This window comes from Rattus norvegicus, chromosome 6 (genome assembly GCF_036323735.1).
Source record: "Rattus norvegicus strain BN/NHsdMcwi chromosome 6, GRCr8, whole genome shotgun sequence".
NCBI classification, from domain to species: domain Eukaryota; kingdom Metazoa; phylum Chordata; class Mammalia; order Rodentia; family Muridae; genus Rattus; species Rattus norvegicus.
The window spans coordinates 103,508,618-103,524,345 of NC_086024.1; the positions used below are offsets into that span (position 1 = coordinate 103,508,618).

A 15,728-nucleotide genomic window follows, 5' to 3' on the forward strand; every position below is an offset into this window, starting at 1 on the left:
AACACGCAAATGGTTATTAGGGCGCTCTCGTTTTATAAGGAGACCAGCTATCAAAGAAATAAATACATTTGAGTGAGTATGGGTACAGGAAAAGCAAAGGGCCTTCCCAATGTCTTAAATCACACTGTCATGCTCTGTACCCCGGCTATGGCACAGGGGGATAGCACATTTGGATTTAGCAGATCAGACTGAACAACTTTGTCTCTTTCTGAGGCAGGGTCTCTCCATGTAGCCCTGGCTGTCCTGGAACTCACTCTATAGACCAGGGCCTGAAGGACTTCTCAACTCTCCCTCTTCTTCCGGAAAGCAGGAAAGTAGTCAGGGGTATGGTGTATGGCAGGGGTCAGGCAGAGGACCTGACAGAGCCAAGCTCATGAGGTAGGAAAGGACTGCATTCTCCAAACGCCTTCTTAGTGAATGTAACGTAGGTTTGCTAGGAAGAAGTAGGGAACTGTATCTTCAAGTGTAGTTTTCATGTTATACAAAAGGGGTCTTTTTTTTTCTTCTGAGTACCCATCAAGCCTCCTTCTCTAATCATGGGTCATACCAGGTTTTTGTCAATATGTCTAAAAGCTGCTCATCTCATGAACAAGTGTTCGTAACCCGAATGCTGCTGGGACTCCACGTCTACCTTGGTCTGGGACTGCAGGAGTTAGGGAGCATTGGAGTGGATTCAGGTGATTAGAGAGAGGGAGGGCTGATGGCAGGGCCACACGCCTTCACCACCAGCTATCCTGGTTCAGGAAGGTACGATGTAGAAACTGCCAAGTATGAAGGGCCCAACCTCCAGTAAGCCCTGGGAAAGGGGCCCCACAGTGGAACAGACGGGTCACAGCCAGTCCAGGAACACAAACACCAGTATATTTTATGTGCACAGTTATGAAAAGGGAGAGACAGACTAACGGAGACATAGCAGGCAATGGGCTCACAAATTAGTCACGTGCCTTTCTCAAGAGCTGTCCAGCTGGAAGACAGTCCTAACCAATTCATAGGCCCTGTTACAAAGCCAGGGCCTAAACTCCTCCAGGTAAGGGTGGCTTCAGGGTGGAAGGCACTCCCACTGCCTTACTCACAGTTCAGAGCTGGGCCTCTCACCTGCCTCCTGTGACAACACTTTGCACAGCCCAGAGCTTCATAAATTGATTCTCACATGAACTGACCCACTCAGTAGTCTCCTGGGAGATCCATGAAGAGTGATGGACCAGGACAAAGGGGACTCACAGATGCTCCCTATATATTATTGCTGTGATTAAGCACAGGCCATTGTGACTCTCTGGCATGAGGAGGGGGCAGGGCACTGGAAGCCTAGCAGACATCCAAAGCAACTCAACCATGCAGGGCAGCATACTTACTATCTGAAACTCCTACCTCGGGCTCAGAACATCAGAGGGAGGCTCCATAGACAGCCAGCAGACTCCCCACTGCTCAGAAGGGTTTAATTACCCCCACCTTCAAGCCCCTAAGCACTAAGGGGTTGGATTCCTGAAGAGAGCCAATGAGCAAGAGCTGAAGTCTAGACTACCCTGCAGGTCTGTGGTCAGGCCTTAAGGTAGAGTCTCCTCTGGCTGGGGGTTCTGTGCCTATGAGGGGCCCTAGGAGCAACAGGGACCTAGGGAAGCAGACCACAATGCTGAGTATTTCCAGGCCAGCAGATCTGCTCTGGGAACCTCTCCTGACATGGGATTAATAGCGCTTTGAGAAAAAATGGTACTAGGGGATGCCTGAAGACAACATCTGGAGCGCTGAGACCCAGGGGCCACCCAGTGGCGTTTTCTGGTTGAGAATTGGAGTTTTAATGCTGGGACACCTCAGCCAGCCAATAGATCAGTTGTGATCAGGTGTGAGGTGGCCTGGAGAGGTGTTAGGATTCAGGTAATTAAGATAATATGGAATTGGAGAAAATACGGAACCTTCTCCACTTGTATATGGAAAGCGACCACTCCCATAACCCCCAAGTCTTAGGGCCATAGCAAGTTTCCCTACGACAGAATAGTATCTGGTGATTTGAGAAGCCTACCAAGGGAAACACTTAGCATCTTACCCCAGACAGAGAAAACACAGGGAAAGGATACCACAGAAGGTTATGTCTCCAAGTCTTTCCCCCAGCCTAGGACAGCCCTGCTGCTGGCCCTGGCCTGGTGCTGTCTGCATGGTCCACAGGTGTTACGGTCATTTAAAAATGATCTATAAGAAATAAGGGTTGATTTCAACCTCTGAGAGTCCCAGGGTGGCCTCATGGTATGCTACACTCTCTGATGGTCCCATCTTCTCAAAGAGTTTGGGACAAAAATGAGAAGGGGCCTGGATTTCACCTGTCCACTGCCAGCAATGGACCCATCATGGGGTAAAGTTACAATAACCAAGCTGACAAGGCCCATGAGTGTGACAGAGTTAAGACAACACTGTTTGAGAACAAGCTTATGGGGCCGGCCTGGAGTTGTAGGAAGAGCAGCCCTCAGGGTTGACTGCTGAGCTGAGGCTGTGGTACAACTCATCTCTTTTCCAGGGAAGGGCCTCTAAAGAGCCTCCCGTGGTCTTCTGTATCTGTCTTGTTATCTTTGAATCTCCTCTAGCTCATAGGAAGCCATATTGGCTAGCTGGTGGAAATAATAAACCAGTTTGGGTAAATAGGACCTAGAACTCCACCCTTTATTTCCCACTGTGGATCCACCACACACCTCTGGGCCTCGCTGGACATTGTGGGGGGATATTATGCATTTTCAGTAGGACCTCTGCAGGGAAGGGACACCAAGACTATCATCCCTGGGTCAGGAAGACAGGGCGCCCCCAGTCATCAGAGGAAGGTGAAGGGAAGGCTGCAGCAAGGCAGGGGGGGTCCATTTCAGAGCTATGCCTCTGGCCACTGCTGTGTTCTATAGGGAGCTGGGAGAGGGGGAGGCTATGGTGACTGACACAGGAAAGGACTGCCTGCTAGTGGTAAATGTCTTGAACATAAGGGGAAACGCCACCGAACACACGGGGATTGAAACCTCCAAAAGCCCAAGGTTGGTGGGAATCCAGCACCACAGGGGCCCCCAGAAGGCCAAGGGAGCAGCGTGGGGCCCTGGGAGAGGGAGAGGAGCCAAAGGAAGCTTTCCTGGCCTTTGCACAACACCAGTGCCACCATGCAGCCCAATTGGCTACTGGGTCTCTCTCAGGCTGCAGCTCAGAGGCCCCCGGGGAGGTATTGGTTGCAAGCAAGCACCTGAATATTGCCTAATGGAACCAGCCAAAGCCCAGCTGAAGCCAGGGGGCAGGTGAGGTGGTGGCCCCAACAGCAGCCAAGGCCTTCTCAGACCTTGCCTCCCACCTGTAGCCCCGGAGTTCATGTCCCTTAGTTAGGACAGGTCTGCTGCTTCCAAAGTCATCCATCAAAGTCCAATTGTTCGCCACCCAGCCTCCAGCCCCCAGGATGTGTTGAGAGGCATGGATGAGTCTCAAAGTATTTCTGTTGTCTAGACACCCAACTCCCCAACACCCATCCCACTGCCCACCATGTGTGGTTATGTTTGCCCTACTGGGCTAAGACCCAGTTGGGGGCGGGGCTTGTGCTGAACCAAGGGGTAACCCCACCAGCTTGGTCTCTCTCTCTCTCTCTCTGTTCATGGGTTCCTACAAGAGACTTCAGGTCCTCACATTAATCTTCTGACTCAGTCAGTCTTGACGTGGCCATTGGCCAGGGCTGGTGGGCTGGCCGGCTCCCCGGGCTCCGCGTCCTTGTCAAAGCGCAGGCGGAGGGTGTTGCGGATGATAAACTGCTCCATGATGAGGGCCCCGCAGAACCAGGGCACAGCATACTCTAGGGTAATGAGGCCCATGAAATCAAAGTCGAACTGGGAGTAGTCCCAGGGACAGGCGTTGAACTGGCGTAGGATAAAGCCGGTAGTGAACTCCCACAGGTAGGTCCAGAGAGTATAGATGACACAGCGCACCAGAAGAGGGCAGCGGCCTCGCAGGCGCAGGTACATGCGCTCCACGATCAGGATGGAGGTGCCATAGATGAAGAGGGCCCACACGCTGGTGACCCCTGGGAACTTCCAGTTAAAATTCACCACGAACTCCCAGGCCGCTGTGAACATCACCTCGCAGAAGTAGCCATGGATGGCATATAGGTACCAGCGGGACAGCGCTGTCAGGGGCTCCGCAGAAGCCATGGTACCAACTGGGGCCTCCTGCTGGGGATACAGGGAGACAGATGAGGGACCCACCTTGCACCTTTCCCTGCCTCCTGCTTCCTATGGTGAGTGACTGGAGGAAATTTTACGTCGTCCACCTTTCTTCATTCTCATTGGTACCTACCATAGCCCCAATAGACTTTCTTCTGAGAAACTCTATTCAAATACAATGTGGAAATGCCTACTGAATCTCATATTTATGGTTATCTAAAGAGTTAGCTGCCCTGACCCATTGATCTCTTTCTCACCAGACCCACTGAAGACCTTACTTCTTCTTCCCCAACTACTCCAGGTCACTCATATTTCTGAGATCTAATATTCATATTTCTCTCTCTCTCTCTCTCTCTCTCTCTCTCTCTCTCTCTCTCTCTCTCTCTCTGTGTGTGTCTGTCTGTCTCCCTCATACACACTATTTTAACAATTTTTAACTGCCACTCTCCCCTCTCCTCCTTCCCCCAGCTCATGGCATTGTTTTAGTCTCTGTAAATTTAACAACATTCATAATTTTTCTCTTAGGCCGACTTAGTGAACTTAGTGTAATATGCTCAAGGTTTATTCCGGTTGCAGCCTGCACCTGAGCAAACCCCTTCTTTTCAAAGATGGAAGGACTTCCAGTGAATGGAACATTGTCTCTCCACTGTTCACAGACACCAGGTGACTTCCACTTTTGAACAGTGCTGTCACACACAGGCGAACAAGCGTCTGTTCAAGGCCCTCCCCCAGCTCCTTTGGGTCTATACCTGGAAGTAGAATTGTTAGGCGACTTTGTTGTCTTTCTGAACAGCCACAGTACTGGGTTGGACAGCACTCACATGATAACTCCCGTCCTAGGGGATCTGACATTCTTCTCTGGCCTCCGTGGGCACCACACACATGTGGTGCACATACATATGTGCATGCAAGCAAAACACCAATGTACATAAAAAGTAAATCCTCAAAAGCCGTGGCGATGTTTTATACCCCTCACAGCCTTGGCAGAACATGTACACACTCCAGCTTCTCTGTGTCCCTGTCAGCATTTGGGCTTTGTTTTCCTCAGAACGGCTGTCCGAGACTAGAAACCTAAATATGATATCATTGTGGTCACATTTTATTTTTAACTGCGACAGTAGATGGGGTTTGGCTAGCTCTTCTTTCCTCCTCTCTCAAACGCCACCACCGGTCTTCAAGCCTGGCTCCCCTCCCATCATGCTTCCTCGTCTGGCTCTTAGGCCTCTGTCTTTCTTCTAGCTCTCTATTTAAAGGGTCTGGACCACTGTGGCAACTAGAAGAAGCCGCTGTCTATTTACTTTTTGATGCTTGAGCCCTTGAGATTCCACAGGCTCTCCAACTTCTGAGCGAACTCTTTTTGAGAGTGTGGCTGTTTAACAGTGCTGTTATCCAACTATGGCCCCAGGCCTCTCCTCTGTAAGCATCTAGACAATACAATCTTGTTTATGCAGAGGGTAGTGTGGGAGGGCTTGTGATTTATCAAGAATTAAGAAGTTTTGTCAGCTACTGTGGCCACCTGGCCACGGTACCAAACCTCTCTCCCAGGTAGGACAAGGGATGGAGTTTATCAAGGTGGCACCTGCTGTTTGCCCAGCTGACTGAGAATCCTAATGCCATCTTTTAGCCACACAGCCTCATTGCTGTGATACTTGCCCACCCTTGTGCCTCAACTATATTTTTAAAACACTGGCTCTTAATTGAAACTCATATGAAGCCAAGTGTGGCTGTATGTGTCTGTGACCTTAGTACTTGGAAGTCTGAGACAGGAAGGCTGCAAGTTCCAGCCTGGGAGACATGGCAAGACTCTGTATCAAAACAAAAACAGAAATGGGGGGTGGTAGGGTTTGCCTATCATGCAGAGGCCCTGTATTTAATCCCCAGCACTGTGTAAACCAGACATGGCAGTACAACACTTAGGAGTTGAGGAGTTGAGGAGTAGAGGCAAGGAGGATCAGAATTTCATTCTTTTTTTTTTCTTTTTTCTTTTTTTTCGGAGCTGGGGACAGAATTTCATTCTTAACTACATAGTGAATTCTGGTCTAGCCTGAGCTGCAAGAGATCTGAGAGAGCATGGGTAGAGGTGAAGAGAGAGTAGACAGGGGAGAAAGGAAAGAGAGAGGGAGGGAGGGAGGGAGTTTTGCTCCTATTTTATATATATGAGATGGGGAAGGAAATATTATGGACCCCACACCCAAACCTGCTCTTGATTCCACTCCAGACTCTGCATAGCTCTGTATGCCTCCAAGGGCTCCCCCTTTCCTAATGAAACATGATAGCATCCTTGGCCTGACATTCAGGGCCCCAAATATACCTCCTCCACCTCATTCTCAGGACTCCCTTCCTGGATCGTGATTATTCTGTTTGGTATGCCTTCTCACACTGGCACCAGCACAGCCCCCTTGTCTGGGTGACTGTTAGAGCAAATGTCTCTTCTCTCAGGCCACCAATCCTCTTCCTCCTCTGAGTTTCCACAGCACCCTACCCTCTGATGCCAATTATTTTGTTCAGTTCTATTTTCAGTCCCAAGCCAGATCTTATGCTCTTGGCTCTCAAAGCCTAGACATCTTCCTTCAGCGATACAACTAGATTCCTTCTCCTTCCTGGATACCTCTTGGTACCACAAGCTCCTTCCCAAATCAATTCCGTATCTTTACCCAAAACCGGTTTCTTTCCTTTGCCTGCTCCTGACAGATGGCACCACTAAGCAACCAGTAAGAATCAAGAGGCCCTGCTACCTTAACCTGAGTTTCTGAGTGTCAGGACCTGTGTGTAGGGTTCACTGTCACAACCCTGTGTGCATACAGGACTTCATTCAGCAGAGGGTTGAGGGTAGCTCTCGATCTTTAGCAAATGTCACCAAGCATACCATCCCCAAACCATATCCTAAACCATCTGTCATTTCCTATAGCTCAGGCACATCTGCGGGTCTGAAGATCTCAGCTGGCCTAAGTCACAAGGCTGTGAGTCATCTGAGGCTCTGTTCTGTGCTCAGCTGGGGAGGCAAAACTGGGGTCACTCCGCTCCATCGGTTTCTCATCTTCCTCTTGGGACTCGGCGGACGAGTACTGATCTCAGGGTAAGCTTGTAAGTCACCAGCCCACCACCAAACCAGCCCCACCACACAAGTGTTTTTTTTTCACCCTGGACAAGAGAGAGAAAGAAGGGAAGGAGACCACTGTTAATGGTCCAGGAGTACGGTTAAAGAGAAGGAATAACTTCTAATGTCCTGGGGTAAGCTAGGTTAACCATGGTTGATTTACACGCATTGCGTACCTCAAGATATTGAGTTGGGAGGATTCTGAGTGTTCTCAAAAAATGACTCATGTCTCAGGTGACAGTACCAATATCCTGATCTGATTAAACACTGTGACCACGCCGGGAAAGATCGCACTGCATATCCTAAGTACTGACAATTACTAGGAGTGCATTAAACAGTTTTGTGTGTGGCAGGGCCTGGCATACCCAAGTTTGGCTCTTGAATTCACTACGTAGCCAAAAGTAACCTTGAACGTCTGATCCTCTTGCTTCTACCTACCGAGTGCTAGGATTACAGGCACGCAGCAATGCGGCCCTGCACAGTGCATGCTTGTGCAGCGGGAGTCCAACCCACGGCTTCCTGCATGCGAGACAAGTACTCAACCAACTGAGTCCATCTCCGGCCCCGTTTAAGATGTTTTTCATGTTAAAATTATTTAAGTTCTTTTCAATAGATTAAAAAGGCACCCCCCCCCCCGGCATTGCTTTTTAAAGCCCTTCCTAAGGCAAGTCTGTGAATATCTCATTGGTCAAGGTAAGTCGCATGGCAAAGCCCTGGACTTTACACCGTCAAACTCCCCTGGGAACCCGTCCCTGTGTTACCACTGTTCAGGTTTGACCATATCTCACCAGGCAGCTCTAAAAGTCTTCCAGCCTTGCCTCGCCTGCTTACAGTTCAAGTCCATAACCAAAGTGTACAGAGAGGGCGATCTTTCTAAAATGCCAGTCTGATGTTTCTCCCCATTAAAAGCCCATTAGTGGATCTTCAACATCAGCATCCCTCAGAGAAAGCTGGCTATGTCCTCCCGGGCTCAGCTCTACCTCTGAGTCCCAGCCAGCTCTATGCTTTGGCTCCCAGCATCTCTGGCTGTCTTTGCTGGGATGATGCCCTTTTCCATTTGCTGCTTATGAACCGCTTTACCCCCATGCCTATCTGACACAGTCCATGACCCTGCAAATCCTACAATATTCAAGAGCCGTCTACTGCCCCCTGTGCTACCTCCACTCACCCTGCTCATCGGCTGCAACAGTCAACCCTCGCTTTGCTACAATTTGTCCTGAGGCTAACCCCAGTAACCATCTGAGGGACATCTCACACAACGTGAAGAGAGAGATGTCAGGACTTGAAGCTTTGTTTTTGCTAAGGTGCATACTACCCCTATGAATGTGCAAAACATTTGGCCACCAATTGTCTCTGGGTGCGACTGTGGTTCTTCATTACATTTTTCTGTATATTTTAAACTTAACAAACAAGTGGACCCAAGGAAACCTGAAGACACGCAAAACTGATGATGTGGGTTTTGCCTTCTGTGCTATCCTCAACACACTTCACAAATTAGGTGTGGACGAAATAGACTGACTGACCTCAGACTCCTGCCTGATCTCCCAGAGCTGTAGCTTGGCAAGCTACCTCACTCCACCCAGCCTCAGCTTCCTTTTACATGAACTGGGAAGGATAGACTATCAATCACAGTTGTGGTGTAGATGGATTATCTGCCTACTTCTAAGTACTACAGTAAGGGCTAGAGAAATGACTCAGGTCGAGATCATTCGTTGTTCTTACAGAGGACTAGGGTTCAGTACCCAGCAGCCACATGGCAGCTCATAACTGATTGTAACTCAAATTCCAAGGGCTCCAATGTTCTCTTCTGGCCCCTGTGGTAACTACATGCACATGGTATACTTACACACATTCAGGCACACACACACACACACACACACACACACACACACACACACACACACTAAAAATATTAAAAACAAAACACACACAAATAATTCTGCAAGGATCCTGTCCTTTCTGGCATAGCTTCTGCTGCTACTAGGGTCACCTCGCACTTCAGGCAGGGTCACTATGTCCCTGTCCTAGCCAGCTTACTGGCACCTTTCCCTGCTAAGCAGGCTTACAGGACATCAAGTCACAGGACCAGGAAACCCTGTGAGACAATGGTGCCACACATATAGCCTGGGAGAACCAATGTGAGGTCCCTGCTTCCCTGTGACTGCCCACAGATGGATTAAAAGGAAAGGGTCAGGCCTGAGGGTCAGGCTTGAAAACAGAACAGAATAGAAGAGCAAATATCCCCAGGCACAGCCTTGCAAAGGTCCACTGTTTTGAAATTTTTCTTCACAGACCAAGAGAGAACAGACTTGGGTGATGGGGAAATGCAGGGGGTGGGGCATGGAGCCTGGGAGGAGGGAATACCGATAGGTTTATGGCGGGGGTAGCCCAGGTGAAGAATTTTAAGACTACTGAGCCTCCTAACATGATCCAGGTCCCTTTGAACTTAGGTTTGTCCACTTGTCCTGCACTCAAGCCCCTATGCAGGGGATCCTAAGATAGGGAGTATCCCACTCAAGTGATTTCCCCTGCAGCAGCTCGAGTGACTATGTGGATCTCCTTATACAACCTCCGTGTGTGTGTGTGTGTGTGTGTGTGTGTACATGTGTATGTTCATGTAGTTTGTGTAAGTGCATGTGTGTACATGTGTGTGTACACATGTTTATGTGTATGTAGTTTCTATGAGTGCATGTGTGCACCTGTGGGGTGGGTGGAGGCTGGGGCTCAAACCCAGGACCTTTTACATGCTAGGCAAATGTCCTGCTACTGAGCTCCTTCCCTAACCCACTCCTTCCCTTCTTCAGGTTGACTTTAAATCCTGCTCTACTTGTCTCTGATCTCCTCTTCCTGGAATAGCCAAAAAGGTTTTCTCAGCTGAGAACCATTGCCTCCAGCTTTCCCAGGTATCTGGGGAGAGCTGGACTTCAAAACTTCAGCAGCAGAAGCAAGATGGAAGGCATACATGTCTAAGGGAGAGAGAACATAGGACAGAAGGGGACCAACTCAGAAAATAGGGGGAGGACAGAACAGGGACAGAGGGAGCCAGCCGCAGGCATGGTTCCATTTCTAGACAGCAGAAAGTGCTTGGGAGGCTAGGTCAGACCTTGTTCAAGGAATCGTGGCAGGAGAACAAAGCTGGTTCACGCAGGATAAATGTGGCCAACTGAAAGATCTGCTGGGGCAGTCTTTGGGGGGCTGCAGCTTTGTGTGGTGGGAGGTGATCAGATGAAAGGTAGGGTACTGACAAGAACACTTCAGAACGTCACACCCAACTCCCATCTTTAGTTACCGTAGGTGCTGTGTCTGAATTTACATCTACGTTGGGCTCATCCCATCCTCTACTGAGCCCAGCAGGCCCACTTCTTGTTGTATCCAGCTTCCTTACCCTTGTGCCTTTTCCAATAATCCCCTGCTCAGCTCTGGAATCAGCCCTGGGAAAGTCTACAGCAGGGGTCAGCAGCTCCAAGGATGATGGCCTCTAAAGATGGGACAGTCCAAGAAAACATTTATGGTGACATAGAGGAGAGTGTGGATTGGAAGCATGGGAAAAAAGGCATTTGGAGAGTGTGGATTATTTTACTCTGCTCACACTTGGAGAAAGAATACAGTGTCCCTCAGAAGGATCAAAACTCCAGGGATTTGTCAATATGAGGGAACGGATGGTAGGGACAAGGAAGCTGGCTTCTTGCATCCAGTCCCTAGGGATATCTCACCTGAAGCTCTCAGAGTATGCTGAGCTCTGTCACAGGGTAGGATCACACAGAAGCAGTGGAGACAGGTGAAATCAGTCTTAATGGACCAGGATAAACGTGGCAGTGGTGGTGCCTGCCTTTAATCCCAGCACTTGGGAAGCAGATGTCTATGAGTTCGAGACCAGCCTGGTCTACAGAGTGAGTTCCAGTGAAACCCTGCCTCAAAAAACCAAAGAGGGAAGTAGGAGAGAGAGAGAGAGAGAGAGAGAGAGAGAGAGAGAGAGAGAGAGAGAGAGAGAGAGAGGTAGATCAGGATAGACAAAGCCAGCTGGAATGGCTTTGGTTTTGCCTTAAATTCTGATCCTGCTCTAGGAAGCTAAGATTCTGTAACACAACAGCTCTGAGGATTTTGCCCAGGGGAGCATCATGCTAGGCTTGGCATCCTGTTCTCTTTCCAAGCTTACTCCTCACCCCAGGCACCCAAATCATCACTAACCCATGCTCTAAGAAGCCACACCACCCATCTAGGAGGTTTTTGGGGCAAGACAGGAAAGACCTTGAGTCTTATCCCTAACAGGATTGGGCTGAGGAATCAATGGGGGTTGGGGGTGGTGATCATTATTGCCAGACCTCAAATGACCCTGGGTTTCCCTTGTCATCAGGGTAGAGGGAGGAAAACAGAAATGGTTCAAGGGAATGGTCCAAGGGAGGCCGGTTCCTGTGGCCAGTGGCTAACTCAGATGCTACCAACTTTCTCTTGCCAGGTCCCTAGTGTCACACTGAAGGCCCTGATGAGGTAGTCACCCTACATCTTGAGTGACAATAATAACCTTTCCTCATCACTTTCCGTGTTTTAACTCAGAGAATTCTGAAGCCCATTTTACAGAGAGAAAAATGGGGCAGAAAAAGCTACATAATTAGCCTATGTTCTTATAGATCTAAATGGCTGAGCTAGGAATTAGATCCTCATGAGCCTGGCTCCAGAGTCATCACCCCTGATTAGCACCCTGTACTGGTCCAAAAGCCACCTACATGCTCCTCTGAGATACCACAAATTCCAAGGTGCTGTCTCTAGATACTGAGATGATATCTGGAGTAATAAGATTGGTGAAATGGTTGTGTACTTTCTCACTGGGCCACCTACCAAGCTCACCACTAAGTGTTCGACATAGCAGGCTCCTAGCCTATTTCTCAGACCAAATTCTGGCAGGAGCCACATAGAAGTATTCCAAGGTCAAAGCTGAGCCTCACGGCTACGGCCACCCTTCTGAGCTTCAAGTCATGAGCCATTTAAAGACCATTTGCCAGGGCACACATTACCCAGTACCTTCCTAAGTGCCAACCCACCCTGATGTGGAAATCTGAGACAGCTCAGCCAAGAGCAGTGGCCTGTGTACAGGATGTCCAGAGGGGCCATCTGTCCAGAGTGGCAACAGCCAGGGTGTCAGAAACAACTATCCCACCCCAGACATTGGAAGGACTCAGACTAAAAGATGGAAAGGACTCTCATTCCAGAAGGAACGGATGAAGGGGAACGGACTCTGTCCGAGCTTGGGAAGCAATGGGTGACCTGCAGCTGAGGGCACGGGCTAGGCATTCTGTGCGTTGACTAGAATGCTCTTCTGGGACCTCCATGTGGCCATCTCTCTGCTGTCACTCAGGTCTCAACTTGGCTCTCACCCTTCTGAGACCTACCTGTCCCTACATCAAAGGTGGATGTTTTGTTACTCAAACCATCCCACGCTACCTTCTCTGTAACATCTTCCAATAGTTTACTGCTGTTTATGGTCTTTCTCCTACTGCCATGAGAACTCTGTAAGGTGTGAGACTCAGTCTTTTCTTCACTGATTCCTGGCAATAGTGCCTAATGATGAATGCATAGGTGGGTGGGTGGGTGAGTCGACTGATAGATGGGCCTTAAACACAATGGCAATAAAGAGCTAGCTGACTCAGTCTTTCTCTTCTCTTCTCTTTGGGAAAGATTGCCTTTTAAGAGGTTTTAATTCTAAACTTTAAAAATATCTTTATTGTTTAATTTCAATTACTAAAATAACACATGCTCACAGCTAAAATTTAAATATTATAGGAAGGAATGTTTTAGCAAACAAAAGTTCCCCACCCCACCGTTCTTAGAGAAAGTCACTATTAATGGTGCCTTCTTACAGACACTCTGCTTAAACTGCTGTAGAAGAAGCCTACTCTGGCGCCACAGAAAGGAAGAGCGCTCTTAAGGAGACTTAGGACACAGAGCCAGCATCTCTTCCTCTTTGCTGTCTGCCCACAGGTGCACAGGAAGTCACTGGGACCTGCACTCTCACTTTCTGTTTTCACTTACACTGAGACTGTCTTTTCCAAGTCCTACAGCCTGTGTGCTCATCCTTATAATAGCTATACAATGTCCCACCAAGTGGAAAACTATAATTTACTTGACTAAGATATTCAACAAAGGTAATAATTGTTTTCCATTTCCCCTATTGCAGAGAACAGCACAGAAATACCTTCCATGCCTGTAACAAAAGAAATATAGCCATTTTCCTCTTTGAGATTATTTCATGATAAAACATTCATCTATCCCTTCCCCCTTCTTCCCTCCCATCCCCTCTCCCTCTCTTCCTTCCTTCCACCATTTTTGTTTGTTTGAGACAGAGTCATTGATCCAAGGATGGCCTTAAACTACTGATCCTCCTGCCTCTCAATTAAAGACGTGCACCTCCACATTGAGCTTGCTCGTTTGCTAGTTTTCTTTCTTTCCTTCCTTCCTGCCTTCTCTCCCCTTTCCCATCCCAAACTGGAGAAGCCCAGGCTTACCTCTATCTAGATATCCATCTGTCTCTGCTTTCCATGTGGGGAGGTTACAGGCATGTACTCCTATGGCCAGCATGAAAGATCTCTTCATGGTAATTCTAGCAGTGGAACTATTTCTTCAGACTAACAGTGTAGATTGCTATGAGAAGCTGTGCCGTGTGATGGCTAGGTCTCACATCTAGGTCACTACATCCTACAGTGACCTTCACGAACCTCTTCTTCCTCCTTCCAGGCCCCCTTCAAATCCAGGCCCACTTACTCTACTCTGGTTGCAAATCAAAAGCGTGTCCTGAAATGACCTGTTAGTAGCACATGACTTTGCAAGCCTAAGTGGACTGATGATAAATAGATTGTGACCCTCGGCTAGAAGAGTCAAGATCTATCTACAGCTGAGAAATAACCCAGTTACCTGCCTCCCACTTTCTGCATGCACCAGTATAGAATCAACCCTGGGCTCCAAGGGACCAGCCCACAAGCTTCTTAGAAGCCATCCAATCAAAATGGTCTCAGTGCCAAGACAGCCTTAGTGCCAAACCTACCCTAACTTTCTGGAGCTTCCTTCTTTCTGATCCCACCATTGTATTGTCTGCTCTGCACTGACATAATGGTCTTTGGGCCTCAGGGGCTAGGGAAAGCATCCAATTGCCATTCTTTAAGGTATCATCAAGGAAAAGCCAGAGGCAGAGAATGGGATATAGGCCGGATGAAAACAGGAATGCTCTGTAGTCAAGGCCTTTCACCCTATGTAGCTTGTCTGGACTGAGGAGCCCAACTCCTGGAGGCCCAGTACACTAACTGTTCATACTATGGGGTAGAATTCAGAGTCTAGGTAAGTCCTAGCCCCCACTGCTTGGATGGGAAGCATCCAGGAACATCTTGAGGAGACAGAACATGGGAAGACACCCTAAGTGTCTCCTAGGTGTCTAGCTTTATGCTGGTCAGCCAATCTTGGTCTGGCCCAGTTTTAGCAGTCGTAAGATGGCTCCAACAGGGGCATAGCCTGAAACTGCTCAGCACTCCCGTCCCGTTTCAGAACTGTAACCTGTGACGAGCCCTTGGACAGGAAGCAAGCTGAGAACTTGAACCCCGACACCTGTGCCCATGCTGGTGAGGTGCCAAATGGGAAGGCAGACTGGGTCAGTGATCCCCTACATGTCTGGGGCATACTCACTTGTCACAGTCTTGACTGCGTGGCTGGGAACAGACATCAGGATCACTGTGCAGTTGTGTCCCTGTTTAACCTTGTCTTGGTATCAGACTGGACCTTGGCGCCATTCTTAGCTATGCAGACAAGCATTCACCCCAGTGCTCAGTTAATTCTTGGCTGGCAGAAGGATGGCTTTCATGTGTCTCTGGGAATAAAAGAGGAGGCCTTTAGATTAATCCACCCCCAGTTCTGAGCAACCAGGCCAACCAAAAGGCAGATCTAAGGCCAAGTACTCAGCAACAGGCCACCAAGGTTCCTCTCCTAGAACCTGACATCTCTCTGCTCAGGGCAGTTGATTCAGACATCAGAGGCTGGGGTGATTCCCAGGTGATCATCTTGCAGGGTTAGTTAAGACTTAGGGCCCTTTTGTACCACGCATGAATGCACACTTTGAAACCTGAAAGGAAATATAATTTTAGACTCCAGCTCCATTCTCCCCTTTAAAGCACACTCTGCCAAGCAGTGGGGACATCTACTTGCAAGGGGTAATCAAGAACCTAATGGAGGGCAGGCAGTACAGGTTAGAACACTGGTTCTCAACCATCCTAATTCTGCCACCCTTTAATAATACATCCCTCATGTTGTGCTGACTCCCCCTGCCCCCCCCACACACACCATAAAATTATTCCGTTGCTACTTCAAACTGTTTGCTGCTGTTAGGAATCATAATGTAAATATCTGTGTTTTCTGGTGGTCTTTTGGGGGTTGCAACCCACAGGTTGAGAACTGCTGATTTAGAGACCTAAGTATACCACACAAGG

The 15,728-nt window shown here is 48.8% G+C and overlaps 1 protein-coding gene across 13 annotated transcripts in view; it reads right to left on the reverse strand.

The window, feature by feature from the left end:
• Positions 1-839: 839 nt before the first annotated feature.
• The window catches only part of Tmem229b (transmembrane protein 229B), a 43,144-nt gene continuing 28,255 nt past the window's right edge, over positions 840-15,728 (reverse strand). For 6 of the 13 annotated variants that reach the window (XM_017594316.2, XM_017594319.3, XM_017594313.3 and 3 more), the window contains exons 2-3: positions 14,932-15,112; positions 840-4,175 (exon numbers count right to left, since the gene is read on the reverse strand). In XM_017594316.2, coding sequence (XP_017449805.1) covers positions 3,651-4,154 — 504 coding nt within the window. In that variant the 5' untranslated portion in view covers positions 4,155-4,175; positions 14,932-15,112 and the 3' untranslated portion in view covers positions 840-3,650. Of the gene's footprint in view, positions 4,176-4,915; positions 4,933-10,976; positions 11,172-14,931; positions 15,113-15,728 lie in introns of those variants that run through there. The other 7 variants (XM_063262351.1, XM_063262350.1, XM_063262348.1 and 4 more) reach the window with 7 other exon arrangements.